The 23438-nt window shown below is 38.0% G+C and overlaps 1 protein-coding gene across 3 annotated transcripts in view; it reads right to left on the bottom strand.

Annotated features, from left to right (window-relative positions):
* The window catches only part of TNS3 (tensin 3), a 248233-nt gene that overhangs the window by 163428 nt on the left and 61367 nt on the right, over positions 1-23438 (bottom strand). For all 3 annotated transcript variants that reach the window (XM_084281745.1, XM_084281746.1, XM_084281748.1), the window contains exons 2-3: positions 16639-16750; positions 2096-2133 (exon numbers count right to left, since the gene is read on the bottom strand). In XM_084281745.1, the coding sequence (XP_084137871.1) occupies positions 2096-2133; positions 16639-16750 (150 nt within the window). The remainder of the gene's footprint in view (positions 1-2095; positions 2134-16638; positions 16751-23438) is intronic.

The following is a 23438-nucleotide window of genomic DNA, read 5'->3' as shown; positions in this document are numbered from 1 at the left end:
ATAAAGAAAACATTTCCAGAAAAATGTTGGATATAAGCTACTTGTTGTCCTCCTGCAACTTTGAAAATCAGAAAAAAAACTCTAACCCTCTCATATGAAATCACTGAATACTCAATCAGATCTTGTTCCTGCAATCTTATTTTTCTATTGTAATACATACTAGTGATTTATTTTCAAATAGTTACAAAACATATATATAATATGAGCATCTTGATAACAGTTATGTTATTATTTACTTCCAGCACTCCATCTTTTCAACACTCAACACTCAAATGCCTGAGAGCATAAATACTAGTTGAAATACACTTTCCTGTTTACAACATAAGGTACATGCATGATCTGATTTGTCTCCAAAACAAGTTTAAAGAATTTCTTACCACAGCCTCCAGCATCATTTCTATACTAACACTGCCGGAAACTAGATCTATGTAGCATATACACAAGTTAACCTGCAAGCTACCAATGCTACCAACAAACCAGGTTCTTCCCCACAGAAGCTTGTAGAATTCCAAACTGCAAGTCCTATTTGAGGAACCAAAGCTAATATGCAAGAAGATATCAATTATATCATCTGGTCTAATAAAACATACTTCTTTCTACAAAACTGTTTCCCTTCTACTTCTAGACCTCTAATTCTACTAATACATAAATTATAGTAATAATCATAACTATTACTAATCATTAATAAATGTACATTTAGATTGTAAATACCTTGCTTGCAAATTTAATTACAACCATTTGCATTTTACCATCTTATTTCATGACCAAAGAAAAAAAAAAAAAAAACACAAAATTCTACTTTTATTCAGCACGCCATGTAACACAATGATTTTGAAACACATAAGTACCATTTTCACTTGAAATGGGAGACAGTCAACCAACTGACCCTTATGTTTACCAGAACTTCCCCAGAGGGCCTGACAAATCTCAAGCAGAATTCTTTCTTGAATTTATTCATATTTCCTGGAAACACCAAAATAAATCCTTACTCAAGGTCAAACATCAAGTCAACAGCACAGGAAGCAGGAATAGATCTGTGGTCTCTAGAAGTTAAGTGCTCTAATTATAAAAAATGCTGTCTTCATGCAAAGCAAACACTGGTCAGTGGTTTTAGTTAAAAACAGAAAATGTTATCCCGATAAGATGGCTCTAGGAAATCAAAGTAAACCCCTCCAACATTTAGGCTGCAACGGTCTATGTAAATCAAAGATGTTCAAATCTAGGGATGGGGGATTTTTAAATCATCTGACACCACGGAAGTACCTTTTCAGTCGTTTCTGTATGTTATGAATGAATCGTCTGATTTTCACCAGCTGAAGAATAGCCCTTTTGCTTTTCTATAGATTTCTGTTGTCTTGACACTCTGCATCTCCATCTTGATATTCAACATCTACATTCAAGTCAGTTTTAACTAAAACTCATTCTGAGCTTTGAAAACACAAATGGGCAATGACAGTTGCCTTGAACAAAAGGCCAGCAAAGCCCAGCATGAAACAGACAACACTAAGAAGCAATAGAAACTGAAAACAGCTTTGCTTTTTTGTAGACTATTGGATAAACTAGGAGGCAGAACTGGGTATTTCCTTGTGTGAAAGGGATTCAGAGCTTTTTTTAAAAATTAAGAATCTAGTAATGAAACTGAACTTGGTAGATGTAATCTAAAGCAGGCGCTGAAAATAAGTTAATAATATGTTTGTATTTTTCACAGTCCAACACCAAAAATTTGCCTTTAAATCTCTGTTGCTGTAAAATTTAGATGTATAGCCAATTCACTCACTCATTTTTTCTTCCCTGGTGTAACCATGTGGTTTGTATTTCACCCAACTAACTTGCTGTTTTCAACTTGAAACATGTCCTCCTATGAGAGGAATGAGAAGTTTAACCACTGTTGCAGATGTTTTGACTACACAAAAACCTGTTTTGTTTTTTATTAAAGTCAAGAAAAATACCCCAGTAAAAAGTTAGTCTTTTTTTGACAAAAAAGCATCTGATTTAATCATCATCATATCCTTAATTAGTTGACACAGCTTTTGTAGTCTAAACTTCAAATACATGTGGATCAACAGCAAGTACAGAGGAGAATAAATATGCTTACCTTCTCTTCACATTTCCTGTGGCAGGCATATTTGCAAACTAAAACAAAAGGAAAGAAAATATATGAGTAAGAGAGTGGGTGGATTCTCCTTTCAATTTCTTTAGATCAACCTTTTACTAGAAACCCAGCCAACCTCAGGTTATAACAGCATATTTAAAATAAAACAACTAAAACAAAAGGCACAATACACTTCGGTTTTACTCTTTACAGTAAGGGTATCTACATCACCATTATCACATTTGTGCATTCTATTAGTTTATGATAATGTATGTCTGGTTAAACTTCATGGGCTGATGATCTTGTCTTCTCCCTTTACAGCTGCCCATACGCCAGAAGCATTACAATCTTAATACCACAGAGAGCAAGACCAAATTATTCCCAATGAATCCTGTGAACCTTAGTCATATCAGCAATTCCAGAGACCAAAGAAAAGCAGGGTTACTCCCAACTCACAAGTGACCATGTCTGTTCAGAGCTTAATTTCTGGTTATGAAAAAAAGCTTGCACAGTGCTGTAAACATTATCTGCAAAAGGAACACTTGGTTTCTTTTAATTTTCTGCTGATATAACAGCAGGAAAGGATGACTTGTACTAGCAGATTAGGTTCAGAAAACAGCATTCATCTTAAAAAGCAACCAGATGAGTGAAGATACACGATGTAATAGCATAATGCCCAGAATCTGACAGAGACTGGTTTCAAGAGATTTTCCATTCTATGCACTTCTTTCCTTACTCTGAAACCTGCTCCTTTTCATGCATTGTTCGTCGTTTGGGTTACTGAGCGCTAAACTGTATTTTAAATTCAGTGAAAATACAGTTATTCAATCTCCAAGATCAGTAAGCAGCAGAATACCACATAGGTTTAGCTGGAAGTTTAATTGGATCCAACCTTAGACCACTAAAGCTGAAAGCTATACTCATTTCTCATTGCTTCTACCAAGAGAAAGATACTCTACAGCCTGACTCAATGGTAAAGGCACGAGTACCAGGATGTGAGTCCAACAAATACACAGCCATAACCATTTCAGAATCAAGTGCATTGTCTACTGGATGAAAACCCCTCATGTTCCAGTCACTTCTCATGTCAAACTCTAAGGCTTATTGACCTATTTTCTTAAGTAATCTTGTACGTGCTATGTTCATTTAGTTTTTCAAAGCATGAATTAAGGAAGAGTAGTGTAGTTCTGGGTAAGTTGAGTCCATAGCACTTAGCAGGATCAAGATTCTTTAACACAAACATTTATTAGTGTTCATACAAATACATTTCTCTATTAGTATTAGTAATGATTGATAACCATATGCTACTTACAAATGCTACCAACCTTAAAGCAAATGGAGGATGGTTTTTAATCAACAAGGAAAAAAAGTCTTGCATGGCTGCACAGAGCATGCTAAATTCATTAAGCAACTTCACGCAGACATGGCATACTTAGGAGATTCTGTATTCTAAACCTGCAGGATTTACTTTGACATTGTAAAAGGCTAACAGATGTTCTAAAAATATGCATCTGTACCATTTATTCTACAACCTACTTTAATATCTCATGTGAAACAGTGAAACAAACAAAAAGAGACAATTAATACCGTGCTTTGAAAGTCTTCCATTTTTAAAAGACAATCACAAAAGGTAAAGAATAAAACAAGAAATATGTCCAGAAGCCCTGACATTACAGATGAGTGTCTCTTGTTTTCTTTACTGATGCTTATGCCTTGATGTCTGGGAGATAAAATGAAATTAAAAAAATAAATAAATAGCAGCCTCCATGATTTTGCTACTGGCTTATGCAAAACCAAAACATGAATGTCAACAACAATAAACAATACGCAAAGTTTTTATTAAAAATGCAGATAAAAAATGCAACCATTGAGTTTATCCAGTTTCTATGTACACCAAAAAGTCTGATAGTCTGTCTGCTCTTACACACCTAACAGTACTACTGTCTTTGGTGGGAAGAAACCACTGAAGTCAGACATGAGTTAACCTTGAACAGCAACTGCAAATCTCATAAGCAACAACAACAAAGTATGGCATAGGAGCTCCATGCATAAATAGAGGGAGAATACAAACAAAGCACTGCTATCTTTATGAGATTCAAAAGAAACAAAGTAAAGCCTCAAGAAGTAATCAGCTAATATAGATCAGATGGAACCTGAACGGAAGCTCAATCCAGCATTTCCATGGATTAGACTAGTTAAATCATTAACTTATCTCCCTCACTATCTAATAAAGCTAATGATGATAATAAATTGGATAAAAATAAACACTCCGAAATGAAATCAGTGATTGCCCAGATGCCGGGAGCGAAGTGTGCCTTTGTGCTAAGAAGCAGAAAGGAGATTCTCTCCCTTCCATCTTGAGTGAATGTCAAAGTGTTCATTGCATACATAGTTCCTAACACTCATACCAGCTACATCCTGAGAACAGAAACTGATCCCCAAGCATTAACAGATCCACACACCAATTCCCTTTTCCTGATAGATCTGAGTTTTGCTAGTAAATCCCTGTCCAGAGCAACAAAACTAAACACTAGTGAGCCCATTATGACAGACCTTTGGGGGAATTAAACAGATGCTCAAGTGTTCAAAGCATTTCACATCATCTACACATGTCCCAGTGAGGCACAGCAAGCTTTACCTTCACTACACAACAGGGACAACTGAATCACACCTACAGAACATTTACATGGGGTGAATGAATAGCCAACATTAGAATAGAATCTGTCTACCAGCACTTATCGCTGGACCGTATCACAAAACCACGTCTTCCTAAAGAAGTTCAAAAAGCACTCAAGGAAACATTCCAAGTTTTCATTTGCTGGTAAAATACTCTTTCTACAGACATAAAGATCTAAATAAATACTTGTAAGTGTTTACACGCATACTTACATGTCTCTGTTTATACCTGTGTACACAAATACATAGATGCATATATACACATGTACACTCCAAAAACACACAAGTCTTGTTTTTAATAAAAACACGATCACTTGCTAAAACCAACTTAAAAAATAACAAGCAAAAAAAAAAATACCAAAAAAAAAAAACTGTTAGCATAGAACACTGCTCTAGAATTAACAGCTGACTAGAAGTATTCTCTGGATCACTAACCAGCAGCTAATTACCAATCTTTAGGTAATTCCTACCAAGAACTTAATTGCTAGTGTGGTACAGTCATGAGATAAACCTAAAGAACATTTCTAAGGGAGAAATAAAATTAATTTAGAGTACTGTTAGTTTTTCCTTCTGCTTTCTGATGTCTCTCCTATTTCCACATCATCTCTTCCTAGGAAAAAAAAAATAGTTTCAAATGTTAGTGAGATAACAGAAAGCGAGGTAGCAAGAAAACACCAAAAACAGGGTAGAGGAAGCACGCAGGCACACAGAGAAAGAGTGAATGTATCGATGGCTATGCTCTGGCAGTCACAACTCTCCAAGGATCTAAGCACAGAAAACTTAGTGGGGAAAACTGCTGTTGCCAATTCAGGTACATCTTTTGCAGTGCAATTCCTATAGATTTATATGCTGTAGCTGTTAACAACAGTGATATTACCTTTCCAAAACCAAGCAAATTAAATACTCACCCACAGAGAAGAATCAATTCACTTGGTATTACTTAGAATTTATGTTGTCACAGTTAATGCTACTATTTTGCAGAACTCTCAGGATGGTAGCACTCCTGCAGCCCAGCATTATTTTTGATTCTGCCCATGCGTTTATGGCACTTCCAAAGAGATGGACTGCCTCAGCTATAAGGCTTCCAGAGAGACTGAATCACTTTTCAGTATGCAAACTGTTTTTCCAGAGAAGTCTTGAACATTAGAGAAGCATTTTCATAACACTTACATGGCAAAAAAAAAGCAGTAATACGCCACAATCATGTAAGCCCATGCCGTTTCAATGCAAAAGATATCTAATGCAAAAGCACATAAAAAACTGAGCATACTCACAGCACATCAATTATTAAGGAAAATATATCCAACTTACAGTTAAAAGATCTCAGCAAACAACTTCTACCAAATGCCGGCATTCTTCAGGCAAGTCTTACAAGGAAAATAGGATTTGGCTTTTTCCAGACTACAGCCCAAGTGTTTTTGAATTTAGAAGTGTATCTGAAACAAGCTGAAGGACTCAGCAAGGGTACTTCAGCAATGCTAGTTTGGTTCTTCAGCTCAACAGCTGAATGTCTGCTTCCCACACATCAGCTCTCACCAAATACGACTTTCCAAGTTTTTGTTTAAGGTTTCTGGCATTAGTTCCAAGAACAACTGTCCCTAGCCAGCTGGCAATGAAATGGCAGCCAAGCCATATTTAGGCTATTTACTACGCTTCAAAACATTTCCTAAACAATAGCGCTGAGAATCTTTTTAAACAAGAAAAAAAAAAAATCCTATGTATCAAAATGAAGATGTGTTAACTCCTGAAAGTTAACAATACCATTGCCAGGATAAAGATAAAAGGATAAAGGTAGTTAATCATATTTTTCAGACTTACGATCCAACATCTTCATGAGACTAAAGTTCTGTTTCTTACATTTATGCATTTAAGATGCTCTCTGTAAACCAGTAACAATGTATTTACAAAATAATAGAATACTTCTGTACATTAACCACAGAATAATTTATTATATACCTAAACTGCTACAACATTGTAGGCTACAGTGGTATCACAAGGACAAATAGCTCAAAGTTTTCCTTGTGTGTGACAAGGGTTATACACGTTATCACATTTTAGCATTACTGAACTTATAATATTGGTACTATATAGACATACATTCTGTCACGTTCTACATGCAATGAATATTAGAGCATAAGTACTTTATGAGACTAACCTCACACTTAACCTCAGCTTTTATCATGTGGTTTTCCTTTTTTTTTTTTTTAATGAATTCTACGACACGACAATTCAGATATCCTCTTAGAGGCACAAACTTGCATATAAAGCAAGCACTTAATTATTAAACAGAGTTATGTCTCTTAACTGAACACCAAGAAAGAACACTTCCACCCCCCAAAAAAAGCTCTTGATATTAATTTTACCTTCTTAGTGGCAAGTAATAAATTAGGATACTGGATCACAGGCCCTGCTGCTTGAAGAAGGAATTCTTTCCCTCAGCATCTGCAGTTCACCTTTGCCAATATATGCACACGCTGTTACAGCTTTTTTTTTTTTTTTTTTTTTTGACAGCAACTTAGGAGTCCTTGATGAGGAGTCCACAACAAATGGAATCTAATCTAATCCTATAAAAAGATTTGTATCATTAACATTTAGTTTTTATAGTTCCCAATGCCAGTCTTCTCTGCTAATACCACTGAAAGATCAGTGTCATAGCGCAGCAGGAGTGGTAAAGCCTACCCATATTAGTAAGTAGTCTAGCAATACCACTGCTGACTAATACCTCCCTCATGCAGGAAGTATTTTGCAGAAAAACCTAGGTCTGTCATTGGTTCTGAAGAAAATATGTTAATTGGGAAAAAAAAAAAAAAAAAAATTCAAGATGTTCTGAGAAATGCATAGCAAGGCTGCCAGGACAGGGTTTTCTCCAGGCAGAGCATAGTAAAGAAAAACATTTACAACTAACATGTCCCAAGTGGCAGAGAGAACTGTACAACTAGCTAGCTATTTATATTTTTATGAGGTTTTAATAACACTAGTCAGATTATTAGAAAAAACTCTTGCACCATATTCTTCTGGTGTTCCTACCAGCTCTGCAGCAATTCACAATACATATCTAAAATGAAAGCACTATGAAAAATAAAGAAATCAACTGCATTAAAAAGATGACACACTGAAGAAGAAAGAGTCCTATAGCTGGAAATACTGGGCTTTAGCCACAAAATGAAACACTTATTTTTAAGAGTCACATGCCAAAGATGTTGCAAGACTAACCAGCCCCACTACAGCAGCAACATCTGCTGGTCCATTTCCTATGCCACAAATATCTTCCTGTTTTCCTCACTTGGTTGTTTTTTGTTATAGGGTTTTTTGTGTTTAAATATTCAGCCAACCATTGTCTCTTCATCTTAATATTCCTCCCAGCACTTCATGCCAGGGACTGTAGACATTGGTTTTGAACATGAAGCCTAAAAGACCATTACAGGAAATAATGTGCAAAACCTCAGCATCTTTGACTTCAAGAAGCTATACAATGAAAATGTTGTGAATGAGCTCTCCTGCAGAGGAAATATTCCTTTTGCTTTTGCTGACAACAGCAGTGGAAAACTTTTATTAAGAGAAAAGTAGTTTGGCACTATTACTGCAATATTATGGCTGGTTTTTACCTTTACCCCCATCATCTTCCATCTTGCAGGAAAAACTGTGATCATCACGTTTCCTGCTGATTTTGCTGGGGAATTTATATTGTTACAGTAACATATTTACAGTTAAATTGTCATTGTAGCTACCTCCTGAAATATTCTGGCTGCTGTGGTTTAAGTTGTTGTTTGCTTTTATTGTTTTCTGAGAGAGAGGGAGAAACAGTTTTGTTTGTTTTCACTGGTGGTGTCTTCGTTTGCTTAATTTCCATAGATTCTGTTACAATGGCAGAATGTTAGCACAGTGAAGATGTTTAGATATTTTTAAGAATTAAATACTCAAACAGCATTTTTTTATTTTTTTTATTTTTTATTATTATTTTTTTTTTTTTAATCTTTTTAAGCTACAAATGGCTAATCAGGTAGGAAATGATTAAACCTTAATCCAGTCTAGAACTGAAGGTTTTTTTTAGACCTCCTCCAGACAACCCCATGTTGCAACACTTCATCCAAAAAATCCTTTTGACCAGATTATGGTTTACCGTTGCCAGCAACCAACATGAAACAAACGGGGGAAAAAAAAAAAGAAATCTGGACTGTCTCCAGACAGTGCAAGTAATATTACAAGGTCTGGGAAGCTTGCGTGCTTGCTCATTGTGGATCTTGAAAACATATCCTATGTAAGTTATGCTAAGAGCGAGGATCAGTTTAAAATGGATGACCTTCAGAACAAGAAAGCTAATGTTCTGTAGAACTTGTTCATTATGTGAATAAGACCTAATATGCCTGCATGTTTTTATTCACAGCTGTTCTTAAACTCTTAGAGCAAAAACAAGTCACACAAACCTTCAAGAAGAGAAAGCCTTATAGGCTATGCAGAAGTTAGCACGATACTTCAAGTCTTTATGCAGCTGTAGGCATCTATTTTGCAAGTGTTGTTTTTTTAATCATATTAATGACAACAAATGGGAACTCTGCATAACATCAGCTAACAATTCCCCTTTACGTATTTACAGGGTTCAAACCCTGAATGTGTCTAAGCGGAGTTATGCCTGTAGCCCAGCTTAGTTTCTTGAAGCTTACTTCATATACCAGAACGAAATACTCAGCACTGTTTGCAACACATTTATTTGCCCATCTTTGCCTTATTTAAATCTTATCTATATTATTTTTGGCTATTTTTTCTCCTGTTTAGTGTGAAGTTTTAGCCAAATGCACCAAAACCTACTTTCAGTGTCCGTTCTACAAAGGGCATATTGTGCTTATCACACTGGAAATACACACTGTAGTGAAAGTAGCATTTCATTTCTGGCTGTTGGACTTCAGCAGATAATTCTAATTTCAGTACAAATTTACCGTTAGGAATTTTTGTCTTCAAGAGGGCTAAGTTTACAAAACCGTAGCCACACTAGACGACATAGCAGTCATCAATTTTCCAATAAAACTGTGGAGGGGAACATGTCCTTTTTTACTTCAAAATTTTTTTTTTAATTTATTTAACTGTAATGAACAGAAGCTGTACCTCTTCCCCCAGAAGGGAAAAAAAAAAAAAAAAAAAAACCTTTGTGGTTTGAACCTTACCTTTAAAATAAATCTTATAACTACTGACCAAATTCTGGTGTGACTAACTCAGCTTTTATCACTGAGGTAAAGGAAGATGGGACTCATGTTTTCACTACAGGCTATTTTCTCAAATGTGATCTAATACACGTGATGCAGTTTGCTTTCTGTGAACAAGAAACATTCCACTAGATGTTTTGCCTTAAAAAATAATATATATACATATATATATATATATATAAGTGAGTAGGAAATCACCTTAGTAAGTTACCTTACTTAATTTTCTGCCAAAATCTCCCACACGTGTTCCCACACACACTTCCCACTGTGCTAGCAACAGGATGCCAATTTTGCAGCTTCTCTCATCTCCATAGATGGATGTGTTTCAGTAAGGATGCTTATGTACCACTTGTGTAGGAATTAAGTTCTACAAACATTCCTACTGGTACCCATCCAAAATATATTCTCCAAACCAGTACATTCATGGCTAGGTTACATCAACAAAAAGATATTCAGTTCATCCAAACTAACATGAATTACTTTAAATTCAAAATCTAATGTATGGAATGCTTTGCATTGCATGCAAAGCCTCACTCCCAGCATGTAGACGTGTTAATGTAATCATTAACTGGACAGGAGGGGTGATTCATCAACAACAGTGTTTAAAGTGTTTCATTTCATCATTTCATTTATCAACGGTCTTACAGCTAGAAAATAACTACTATGTAATCTAAAACCATTCATATTTTCCAAATTTGTATCGAAGTTTTTAATTAGCCAGGAAAAATCTTTCTAGAGACTGAAAAGATTCAGGTTATCTAAAAACCTCTCGTCTTTTCTATGACAAATTGTCATTTGGTTACAATACAACAAACCTAGGATGAATTATAATACAAAGAAAGCAGATGAAAATTAAAAAGAAATAAAAATATATACATTTTTACATCTATCAAACATAATAGTAATACAATCAGAGAAAATAGAAATTCACAAGGAAAATACACAGAAATTATGTAGTTATGACAGCTTATTTACAACTAAAGTAAAATGCTGAATATTTGGAATCGAGGGTAAGTAGTTAAAAAACATCAATTTGCCCTTTGGTCAAATATGCAAATGTGCGTAACTAGGATGTTTATTTGCTCCACCCTGATCTAAATTAAAATGTAATGTAGGGAAGATGAACACATCAAACCAGCTCAAAAGCCTTTAAGTTTGAGGTAGTGCTGAAAAGGCATAAGCAGTCACAGTTTACTCCACAATGTGCATGTGCTGTAGACATCAACTGCCGATTTCCATTTCTTACTAATGAATAGCTGCATCAAACAGACAGCCCAGCTTACAACCATGTTTAAAACAGCAGCTCACCCCCTTTTTCAAATCTTCCTTTCCTTCTTGCTACTGTTTTGTAGAACATCTTAAAAATCAAATCAGTAAAATTAGGCATGCTTTCCTGAGGGGGACTAAAGTATACAACAACGGAGTGACACCAGCATTCAAGCATGCATTCCAGTCAATCATTTATTTTTCATAGGAAATTTTTAGGCATTGCATTAATAAGTGGTCACTACCGAAGGACACATTTTGCAAGACTGGGCCAAACACCTACCTGAACAATGGCTGCCAATGAATAGTTATCTGACCAGTTGTTACAACACCCAGTTACGGCTCTCTTCTTGCAACAAGTATAGATGACTCATTGCTACATAAAAAGTAACTACTACATAGTGACCAATATAGACCTTTCCCTTCCTTCATTTCTCATGACATAACTTTCTCTTAGCTGATAAGATACTACAGCCTGCAAGCAACCTGCATTTAGTACAGACAACAACTCTTTTCTCAGGACAAATGACTAAAAAGCAAGACTTTCTCAGTAATACACCACAGAACTTCATTTGTTCTTAACTACATGTTTTTCTTCTCCCTTCCTTCCTCCTACTGACAACTTGCTCACTTTTATACAGCAACAACAGGTAGAATTTAACAACAAAAAAAAAAAAAGCGCTAAGACTTGGCTCTGAAACAGTTGGTTTATGTTTCTTCATATTAATGGAGTTTCACTGTACTAGGTTTCATTTCAAGCCCTCCAGGGCTGCTGAAGGGACAGACAACTTTTAGTTCTATCTTTTCTGAAGCTCTGCTTCATAAAGTCCATGCTGCAAGGTAAAATACAAATGGATTTTTATTAATTTCAAACTACCTGTAGTTATCATTTCACCCTGTGCAACTCCCATGCTTGCTCACGTCCCACAGTTAACTATCAGACACGGTTTAGTGGGTGATATCAGTGGGAGGGGGATGGTTGGACCAGATGATCTTGGAGGGCTTTTCCAACCTTAACGATTCTATGAAAAGGTACCAAATAAGGATGGTAGATCTGCCACATGCTTGCATCAAAAAAAGGGGGGGTGGCATACACAATTTTATTGAGGGGCTCCTGACAACTGCACTCAGAAACCTGTAGAAAATTACTGCAGCCAGCCTCAGACATGGATGTGCCATAGTCATCGATGTACCCATCTGGGGAATATATTTTGGAGAGATCCCAATAAGACGTGTTTATAAAATTAGTTCCATTGCCCCCTTTCTCCCCCCCCCCAAATAAAAAAAAAAAAAAAAAAACTCTTGTCAATAGCTTGGATACATGAGAATTTTGTTTTCCTCCTGATATTTCAAGCCATTTATTGCAACAAGTCAATGAAGTGCTAAACTACATTGGCACGTACTGTTAGCTTCTTTATTTGAACAAAGCTATTAAACACTAGGTTAATACAAAAACTTGCTCATGTTTATCAACCTGCGATCTGTTTACAAGACAAATGGTAAGCCTCTTAACTGAATCATGAAATGGCTGAGGTTGGAAGGGACCTCTGGAGGTCACCTGGTCCAACCCCCACCCCGCTCAAGCAGGGCCATATCCAGATGGCTTTTGAATATACCCAGGGAGGTAAGCTTCAAAACCTCTCTAAGCAACCTGTGCCAGTGCTCAGTCACCTTCATAGTTAAACACACACACACACAAAAAAAAAAAAAATTAAAGGGAACATTCTGGTGTCCATTGCCTGTTGTCCTGTCACTGGGCACCAATGAAAAGAGGCTGACCCTTGCACCCTCCCTTCAGCGATTTACATGCATTTATGAAATCCTCTCTGAGCCTCCTCCTCTAGGCTAAACAGCCTCAGCTCTCTCAGCCTCTTCTCAGAAAAGAGGTGCTGCTGAAGCCCATCACCTCTGTGGCCCTACGCCGGACTCTTCCCAGTATGTGGCTCTCTTGTACTGGAGAGCTGAGCACTGCAAACAGTACAACAGGTGTGCCCTCACCAGTGAGGAGCAGAGGGGAAGGATCACCTCCCTCAACCTGATGACAATACTTCACATAACGCAGCCCGGGATACTGTTAACCTTCTTTGCAAACAGCAAGGGCACATTGCTGACTCACATCAAATTTGATGTTCACCAGGACACCCAGAGGTTTTTTCTGGTAAGCTGCCTTCCGGATGGGTGGCCACCAGCACATGCTGGTCCATGGGGTTGTTCCTCCCCATGCAGGACTTTGCATTTCCCCTTGTTGAACCTCATGAGGTTTCTGTCAGCCCCTTTCTCCAGCCTCTCAAGGTCCCTCCGGATGGCAGAGTGACCCACTGGTGAATCAGACACTCCTCACAGTTTTGTGTCATATGCAAACTGGCGGAAGGCACACTCTGCCCCATCATCCAGATTATTAATAAGATGTTGAACAGGACGTTGTGGTTTAACCCGGCCGGCAAATAAGCACCACAGAGCCATTTGCTCACCCTCCCCTCTCAGTGGGTTGGGGGTAAGAATTGGGGGCAAAAAAAAGCAAAAGCTTGTGGTTTGAGATAAAGACAGTTTAATAGGAAAAGGAAGAGAAATAATAACAATGATAGTAGTAATAATAATATGTACAAAACAGGGGAGGTACAATGCAATTGCTCACCATCCACTGACTGATGCTCTTCTACAAGCAGTGGTCTGACCCCACCCCAGCCATCCACCTCATATTAATTAACATCAGCCCATTATCAACATTATTCTCATCCTAAATGAGAAACACAGCAGCATACTAGCTACTAGGAGGAAAATTAACTCAATCCTAGCCAAAACCAGGACACAGGACTCAACCTAGTACTGGCCCTGAGGGCTCTCCACTCATTAGTGGCCCACAGCTAGACTTTGCACCACTGACCGCTACCTTCCAGGCTCAGCCATTCAGTCAGGTTTTGATCCACCTCACTGTCTGGCCATTCAGACCATATTTCAACAGTCCTTCTATGCTAAACATCTATGAGGATCCAGTGAGGAAAAGCATCAATGACCTTACCGAAGTCCAAGTAGACAATACCCACTGCTCTCTCCTCAGTTGCCCGGACTGTAGAAGTTTGTTGCATTGATCAAGCATGACTTCCCCTTTGTTGAATTCATGCTGACTATTCCTGATAATTTTCTTGTCTTTCATGTGCCTGGAAATGGTTTCCAGGATTAGCTGTTCTATTATCTTCCCAGGGCTCAAGGTGAGGCTGACCAGCCTGTATTTCCCTGAGTCCACCTTCCTGCCCTTACTGAAGACAGGAGTGACATTCACTTTCCTCCAGTCCAGTTTGAGTAAGTATTTCCTGAACTGATCTTCTTCCACCAAGGGAAACTTTCTTGCTCCAGCTTTTTCCCCTCATCTCTAGGACCTGAGATTTCTGAAGACTCATCTTGCTAGTAAAGACTGAGGCAGAAGGCATTCCATCATCCTTTTCCATGCCTTGGGTAACCTGGTCCCCGTTTCATTCAGCAATGAGCCCACATCTACCTTAGTCTTCCTTTTGTCACCTATGTAACTCCAGAAGACCTTCTTCATCTTTAACATCCTTGACCAGATTCAATTCCATTTGTGTTTTAGCTTTCCTAGCTGCATCCCTGGATGCTCAGACAAAATTCCTGTATTCCTCCTTGGAAAGGAGGAATGTTTGCTTCAACCCTCTGCGTGTTTCCTTTTTGTGCTTGAGTTTGGCCAGGAATAATTTCTTCATCTACATAGACATTTGTGCCTTACTTCCCCCATTTCTTGGGATGGACTGCTCTTGGGCCCCTCTTCCCTCCAGAGCCTTATCCCATGGGACTCTTCCCAGCAAATCCCTGAAGAGGCCAAAGTATACTCTCTTGAAGTCCAGAGTTGTGAGCCTGCTTTTCATCTTCGTCCCTGTCCTCAGTATCCTGAACTCCAGCAATTCATTGTCACTGTAACCAAGGCTGCCTTTGACCTTCATATTCCCAATAAGGTTCTCCTTTGTTGGTAAGAATGAGGTCCAGAAGAGCAGAACAGTAGGTAAGGACGCTGACATGGCTTTTCTGAATTTGAGTCTTCCAGCTCTGGGCTATAAGGACTCAAATCCACAGCAACCTGGCAAACATTTTTTTATTCCCACCCCAAAGGCCCTTCCCTTCAAAAGTATAGTTCTTTCCTGGTACACTGTTTCTAACAATAAACCTGATTAAGAGGGTCTTAATGCTCTACTAAGCAGGTTTCTTTCTAACAATACTAACAATTTCTGCTAAGATTAAAACAATTAAATCCTAAGAACTTTGGGACCAACCTCCAGAAGGAGGAAAGACATTAAAGAAGTGAATACTCTGGAGTGGCAACTGCCACTTCTCTGACAAACGTAGTGCCGAACAAGTGAGGTATTTTACATTTAATTGTTCATCTGCAAAATCTGTACCTTAGTTCAGCATTGCATGTAGAAGGAAAAGCCCACATTCCTTCCACATTCGGGTCTCCCATCTCCTTCTCTATCCTTCAGAGGAGTCCATTTAGGATTGGGAGATGGTGCTAATACCACTAAGCAAAAAGAGTAACTACACTTCAGATGAATAGACGAAAGCATCCTCTTACTAGGAGGTAAACCATGCATGCAGAAAGCAGAGAAACTGTTTAACATGTAACAACAACAGTTGAACTGACTAAATCAGTACAGGGAATTAAGACCCCCTTAACCCTCAACAGCTTACAGAAAGGACCTACTGAGCTTTCCCATTATTTACTTCTGCCTAAGGTCTTTCCCACAGGTATCCCATGGAGAAGAGGCAAGTATGTTCAATTCTACAAAAGAAGGTAGAAGAGTGAGGAAAAACAGCAGTTAGGAGTGGGCAACAACACCAGAGACAGCTGTGTCTCTAGTTTCTCAATCAGGATAAGGATCTCTTCATTGTTACTCTGAGTGATTAGACTGAAGGACTAAGGATTACGCAGAGCATAATGGAACTAGAAAAATTAAGAAAAAAAAAAAAAACAGATGGCTGCTCTTGTGATTTTTAGCAAATTAATGCAGAGAAAAACCTTCATGCCTCAGTGACTCTGGGTCACTTTCTCTTTCTCTGTTGGAGACTGAATTCCAGAGGCATCTGTCACACACTGTGCACACATCACTCACTCACATGCTCTTAAGTGCCTGCACAGGCATTGGCTTATTCTGGAACCTGCCTGCTTAGCACAGTAATAAAAGCACATAATTATACATGCCCAGCTACATACTACAGCTCCCTCCTCCCAAAAAACAGGGCACAGTATTGTACAAAGGAAGGAAGGAAGTCAAGGTAACGATTATATTCAGTCCAGGGGGACTTCCAGAATCATGGATTCTTATAAACTTTAACATTAATATAAAACTAATTTATTTTATACAACAAGAAACTAAACAGATAACATCATGTGTTACTCACCCCTGCACGAAATGCCTCGGCTATCAATTACTTGTTTGCAGATTCCACAAATTTTGAATTTCTTAAAGGACTTTTTTTTGAAGGTATGAGACCTTGATGCTGTTTCTTGAGGCTGAAAGCAAGGGGAATATAATGTCAGACTTCCCTCAATTTTTCAGTAAATGTAAAGTAGCAGTAGCATATCACTAGTAGTATAAAAGTAGTATCAAAGTGTGTTTTCCACTTCCTCTCTTTCACAAGCTTTCAGTTCTCAAGTGTGAGAAGCAACAGCATGTGAGAAACCTATCACATACCAGTGCAAAGACACTGCAACACATTTTATGTCTTAACTCTCTATGACAATCTTCTACAAAGAAATGCAGAATAATCTCCATGAACAGCCTTCATGTATATAAGACCTTGGCTCAGAAAAGTTGTATTGTTTCAGTTTAAATTGGTTAATAATAAGTGATGCAAAATGCACATGGTGCAGTGGTTATCATGGTAACCAATGAAACTTACATTGGTACAGAAGTGTTTGCACTTCTCGTTCAATAAATAAAACAAGAAGCACCTATGCAAGCTTGATTTCAGCACAGATTATTAACTTTAAAATTAATTTTGCTTCTTTCCTGCGTAAGAAAAGTACACTAGCTTAAAATTACATCATTTACACAGTGTGTCAGAGTAACTTAAATATATTAAAATATAATAATGAAATAATGAAGCTAACTGGAAAGAGAACAGCAAAAGTTAATACCATATATGCTACCAGTGTCATATGGCCTCTACTATCTATGAAACATTTAGGTAACACATTAGAGGAGGCTACCAAAGTCTGAAACTGAGTCAGTGCCTCCTCTGGAAGGATGTAACAACCTTTAGTTTCATTGGCAGACTTCTAGAAAACAACATTAAATTTGGAACTGAAGCATAATTAACTTTCCTGTTTCTTTTCTTGCATTAGGAAGTATCCCAGTAAATCAAAGGCATTATGTAGAGAAAGGCAGTACTTCACCGAATGGACATACCCACTGAGGAAAGTAACAGTAGTAATATAGTAACTATAGGACAAAACAAGTCCCACATTTAGAAATACCAGTGACATTTTCAAAAATAGAAATACTTCCCCAGACTATGAAAATCCCCAAGTGATTCTTTGTTTCTAATTTTCACTTCACATTTCATGGAATCATAAAATATCTCAAATTGAAAGGGACCCAGAAGGATCATCAAGTCCAACTCCTGACTCCGCAGAAGACCACCCAAAAAGAAAGAAAAACACCACGTCTGAAAGCATTCTCCAATTGTTTCTTGAATACCAGCAGGCTTGGTTCCATGACCACTTTCCTGGGGAGCCTATTCCAGTGCCTGACCACCCTCTTGGTGAAGAGCCTTTTCCTAACATCCAGCCTGAACAGCTGTCCCGTTACAGCTTCATGCTGTTCCCTCAGATCCTGTCACTAGTCACCTAAGAGAAGAGACCAGCACCTCCCTCTCTGATCACTCTTGTGAGGAAACTGTTGGCGGTGATGAGGTCTCCCCTCAGTCTCCTCTTCTTTAAGCTGAAGAGCCCAAGTGACCTCAGCCACTCCTCATACGTCTTCCCTTCTAGACCCATCACCATCTTTGTAACCCTCCTTTGGACACTAATCGTTTTACATCCTTCTTATATCGTGCAGCCCAAAACTGTCCACAGTACTTGAGATGAGGCCAGAACAGTGCCTAACTATAGATATAACAAGATATCTAACTAGATATAGGACAATCATTTCCCTCGACAGGCTATCTATGCTGTGTGAGATGCATCCTGAGATACAGCTGGCCCTTTTCACACCTAGAACACACTGCTGGCTTGTATTCAACTTGCCATCAACTAGCACCTCCAATTCACTTTCCGCAGTGCTACTCTCCAAACTCTCACCTCCACCTCAACACATATTTTCAGGATTACCCTGTCCCAGGTGCAGAATCCAGCACTTGGGTTTGTGAAGTTTCATGCAGTCAGTGAATGCCCAGACCTCTCACTTGTTAAGATCTCTCTAAAATGCCTCTCCATCCTCGGGGGAGTCAGCTCCTCCTAATTTAGCATCATCTTCAAACTTAACTGCAGTCCTGCATCCAGATCATTTACAAAAAACATTGAAGAGAACTGGCCCTAAAACTGAAACCTGGGGGACCCCACTAGTGACTGGCAACCAGCCTGATGTAACCTTATTTGCTATAACCCTTTGCACATTGCTATTCTTAACTTCAGCACTACAAATGGGCTTGTATTCAACACTTCAGCTGTACTAAGCTTTACTGTCCAGAAGGAGAAAGGGGTCTCCCTGCACACAGGCAGGCCAGACCCCCACAATGCAGTTTCCATTCACATATCTAAAGTTTTTAGGAAAGATTCAGTGTGGTGCAATGAGTTACATGGGATTTCTTTGTGGCTTTAACTAACATGGCCCTAGGCAAAAGGTTTAGTTGTCTCTAATTACACCTACAACACAGCTGCTGGGCAGACATAGGAAAGGCCACAAAAACGATGCACCACAGGACCCAGGCACTTCTGCGTGCTGCCTCCACAGGGGCCTACCCCAAACTTCAGAGGAGCCCTTAGAAGCAGCAGTAAGCCTGGAGTAGGCCTGGGTGCTCAGAGGCACACGTGCTCCAGAGCAGATTTTGGCTCTGTCTCAAGCCACGTTCACCAGTAGGTACAAACAGTTAGTCTAATATTAACAATAGCTTCAGGAAATGTTGGTCCTAGCCACAGCGTAAAGCCAAGATAACTAAAGTACTGTCAGAAACACCAGGGTAGAAATTACTTAGACTGAGAGAATAAACTCAGGCTGGACTCCCAGGAAAATCTTCCTACCACTTAATTAGTAGAACTTATTGAGGGAAATAGCAGAAGAGTCCTTGTCCTCAGAGGCATTAGATGAAACATTTGAGAAATAAATTTGAATTGTAATTGCAATGCATCATTAGATACACATATTTCAATCACTAACCACAGAAGCTAGAGTCACAAATTCCCTTATATCCCCTATTTATAATCCTGCTGACATTTGCAATATGCTATGTCATATTGAATTGAAAGCTGTTGTCATAATTATAATTGATATTAAACCATAAATAAAAACAACAGCTGAACTCCAGCATTTTGTAGAAACATATCTAATGGCAAACAAAATTTATTATTTTCAAAAAATTTGCCTTGGCTTTTTTTTTAATTTGAAAATATGGAGTGTTTCTGAAAAGACTAAGATGTCTAGGAGGAAAAGTGTCACTACTGTCATTACAGACAAGTCATGCACCCTAGCAGGTTCAAGCACTATGCCCAAAGATCTAAGAGGCCCTCATATCCACAGCCTCTTCTGCACTATGAATTAGCAACACCATGATCTCCACCAATATTCAGAGTTGCTACAGCTTCTCTGCTTTATAAATATGGATACACAAATAAAAGAATTCTCATTTTAGATTTTATCCACCCTTCTTGCTTCCAGAGTTCTACTTCTGGGTAACATTTACACAACAAGTCTGCAGCTCTCTCTGAAAGGCACAGTTCTGCACAGTTTGCAGTTATGAAGAAATTTATGGATAAGCTTTCCAGAAATTTTATTCTACATCTAGACCTCCTCCCCTTATTTCCTAGCTCCCAAACACTTCTTTGCAAGCTTTGTCACTTGCAGTGTTCCAAAGCAAGACAACTGTCCCAAGAATACATTAAATACCAGTTTCTGAGCAGTGAACGTGGGTCTTGACATTAATTGATCTGTTAGGCAACCTGACTGCTGCATTTATAATGTAAATAATTTGTTTTCCTCTTCGATGTTTTGGAAACACAGCTTTTGCATCTGAATTAGAAAATGTGGATTATTTGTTCGTGACTGTTTATTCCACTGTTGGATCTCCAAGGAGTTCAATTAAATAGCTCATTTATGAGATTCAGCACTCAAAGCTGTTTACACTAGAACTCTACATAAAGTGCTATGAAACCTAAGAGAGCCAAGGCCACGGTTTCTATGTCATCACCTGGTACAGCTTCTTCAGTTCTCCACTAAGGAAAATACCAAAGAGAAAAAATAAAATAACCACACCAGAAAACAACCACAGGAGGGAAGTGAACAAGTAATACTCCTTTTTTCACAAGATGCAAGGCTGGAATCTAAATTGCATATGACTGTTAGGGGGAAAAACTGGAACAATACAGTGCAGAACCACAGGTTACAAACTTTGAATTTTTGCCTGAGGAAGAGACTAACTGCGGCTGGTCTCAATTGTTAACATTATGAGATGTCTCTGAAAAGGAAAAACTCTTCTGCTTACCACACAAGGAAATCAAATATTTTTGGCCATGCTCTGCTCTCTACGGTATACAGAAATTCAGTGAAGTTGAAAGTTTATCCTATACTTACATCAGTGTAACAGAGCAGACTGTGTAAAGATTTACATTGGCATCCTCAGCTCTGATGAATTTCAAATGCTCAACACTGAGCATTTTCGTTATGTAGCAACACATGGATCATCATCAGGTTAAAGAAAAAAAAACTCACAGCAAGTCTCTCAGAGCTATGCAAGACTCTTGAGGCATTCTACATTTTAAGAAAAAAAAAAAAAAAAAAGTGGTTTAAACAAAAGACCCTCTCCAGATTTTGAGTAAGCCACTACTGACTAAAGTAATCAACTGTTTTGTTGGTGAGTATTTTTGGTTGTATTTTGGTTTTTGTTTTCTCAAAAACAATACAGCAGTTCCTCACTGACAGGGACTTAACACTGGATTATTACATGGATGGAAGATGCATTCACAATCTTATTCCCAAACATTGCACTAGCAATTAATTACTGAATGAAGAACAGAACCAACCAACACTTCTTTAACTCCAAGCATGTAGACTCCAATGGTGATAATGGTTGATTCCTCATGAATGTAGTCACAAGACCTAGATCTTTAAAGCATGAAATAGATATTGTAAAATTAAACCCGCTCAAACCATCTTCAAGAAAAGGATATATATACTAATATACTCTCTATATATAGAGTATATATATATATATATATATACACACTCTTGCTCAATACAAAAAACAAACAAACAAACAAACAAACAACTACAACTTCTAGAAGAGTAGTTCCCTCCAAAGTTACTTAGGCGGTGACTAAACTATGAGGAAATATAATTTCACTTTAAATTCCCATTAAAAATAATCAGAGTTTTTAAGTTAGTCCACATAGAGAAATGTTAGTCCACATAGAGAAAAAAAAAGTCAAAATCTGTTTGTACATTATTTCACTACCTACCTCCAAAACTTCCAACAATTCATGCCACATATTCTATCTTAGAGAAAATTACAAACAAAGCACCATAAGCTTTCTCTACGTCCAACTCTACTGTTGAATTTTACATGGCCTATTAGAGCCCTCTTAGCACAGCATGCAATTATATAAAGCAAAGATTCATATTTTCATTCACTTCCTGCCCATGGTCAAGCTAATACAATTTCCTTTTCTGTGTCCTCTCTCTAAATAACTTACCAACCAGTACTGCAATTTCCTGGGATTCTCTTTGTGCACTATTTTACTCTCCATAGTAGCTTTAAAACCATGGGCTAGTAAAATGATTATTCCTATTATTTTAAATACACAGGGGCAGGGGGAGGTTGGTAGCAGTGTATTAGAGAAAAGGGTATTTTAAGTTGTTATTCCTCTGCAACTGTGACAGACACAGGTCCATTGTTGCAGCAAACTTCCAGGTCGGGGCAACCTTAAAAAAGCAGCAATTAAAGCTCCAGAAGCACAAACTCCCTTTCAAGGGCTCTCCTTCCCTACCACCTTTCAGGGGCTCGGCAACCAGAAGGAAACTTCAATTAAGGGATGACTGAAAGAGGTCTTTATGGAAAGGCTCAGCCCCAGTTACAAAACCTTTGCAAAACAAAGCCACACACACACACACACACACACACGTATATACACACACACACACACATTTTTCTTTAACATAGCTCCAAAAATAAATCACATGACTACAAAGAAAAAAAAACAACACAGAACAGCTAGCTGAGGGGAATGCCAGAGTACTCATGCCCTACAGCCCTTTCTATTAAGTTACATGTGACTACAGGGAAATATAAAAAAAAAAAAAAAAAAAAAAAAAAAAAAAAAAAAAGAACAGCTAGATGAGGGGAATGCCAGAGTACTCATGCCCTACAGCCTTTTTATTCAGTCACTCAGTTGCTTTTGCCACCTTTCTATTTCCTCCCCTCCCGTGAATCCCTCACATGAATTCAGTGCAGTTACTAAGCTTAAGAGATCCAGCTGAGAAATCAGATTTAAAAATCCCATCAATTTACCCGCAGTTCCCGTTAACTAACATCCCTTTAGTGAATAGTGATGAGACAGGAAGTCACACTCCTCAGAATGTAACAGTTGGTATTATTAATACCTCAAAAGAGTTTACAGTTTTTCTCCACCTCCCCTTGTGGTAAACAGCATTTTTAACTTCCTACTCCTAAAGCAATGTTCCACATTTGCTGCAGGTTTCTTTATCAGAGTAATATTTATCAGTGTCTACCATGCATACAGGCCTAATAAGAACTTTTTGGTAACTATAAAAAGTGACTATGGCAAGTTTTACTCAGAAGACAGGATAAATATACAACGAAGAATTAAAAAAAAAAAAAAAAAAAAACAGCAAACACTCTTAACACATAAAAGAGCTACAGAGAATTTCATATAAGTGTAATTTCTTGGAGAACATACTATTGCTCCAAAAGTAGCACTTATTTTAGCCAACTGACACTAAATTAACACAGTATCATACACAGTGAAG

The sequence above is a fragment of the Netta rufina genome (genome assembly GCF_964035555.1).
Source record: "Netta rufina genome assembly, chromosome: 2".
NCBI classification, from domain to species: Eukaryota; Metazoa; Chordata; class Aves; order Anseriformes; family Anatidae; genus Netta; species Netta rufina.
Note: the sequence above shows the minus strand (reverse complement) of the source record. Positions and strands in the feature narration are given on the sequence as shown.